Consider the following 266-nt stretch of genomic DNA (forward strand, 5'->3'; position numbering starts at 1 on the left):
GCCGGGCCGCGAGGGGCGGCGGCAGCTGGTGGGGGGGGACGGGTCCCCCCCGCCGTTCCCGGCGCGTCCCCCCCTCACCTGGGGAGCAGCACAGCACGGCGGGGCGGGCGCCATCCCTGCCCAGGCCCAACACCGTGGGGGCGAAGAACATCGCTTCGTCATCAGGGTGCGCCGTCACCAGCAGCGCGCGGACGCCGCCCGCTCCCGCCGCCCCCCCCGCCCTCTCCCTCAGGGCGGCGCGAGCCCCCGCGGCCGCGTAACGGCGC

At 80.5% G+C, this 266-nt stretch overlaps 1 protein-coding gene across 1 annotated transcript in view; it reads right to left on the bottom strand.

Moving 5' to 3' along the window:
* PIGL (phosphatidylinositol glycan anchor biosynthesis class L) overlaps positions 1–210 on the bottom strand; it is a 66,876-nt gene extending 66,666 nt beyond the window's left edge. Inside the window, exon 1 of the mRNA XM_014953088.1 lies at positions 79–210. Coding sequence (XP_014808574.1) covers positions 79–151 — 73 coding nt within the window. The 5' untranslated portion in view covers positions 152–210. The remainder of the gene's footprint in view (positions 1–78) is intronic.
* Positions 211–266: the final 56 nt, after the last annotated feature.

Source organism: Calidris pugnax, unplaced genomic scaffold, assembly GCF_001431845.1.
Source record: "Calidris pugnax isolate Ruff unplaced genomic scaffold, ASM143184v1 scaffold133, whole genome shotgun sequence".
Taxonomy (NCBI): Eukaryota; Metazoa; Chordata; class Aves; order Charadriiformes; family Scolopacidae; genus Calidris; species Calidris pugnax.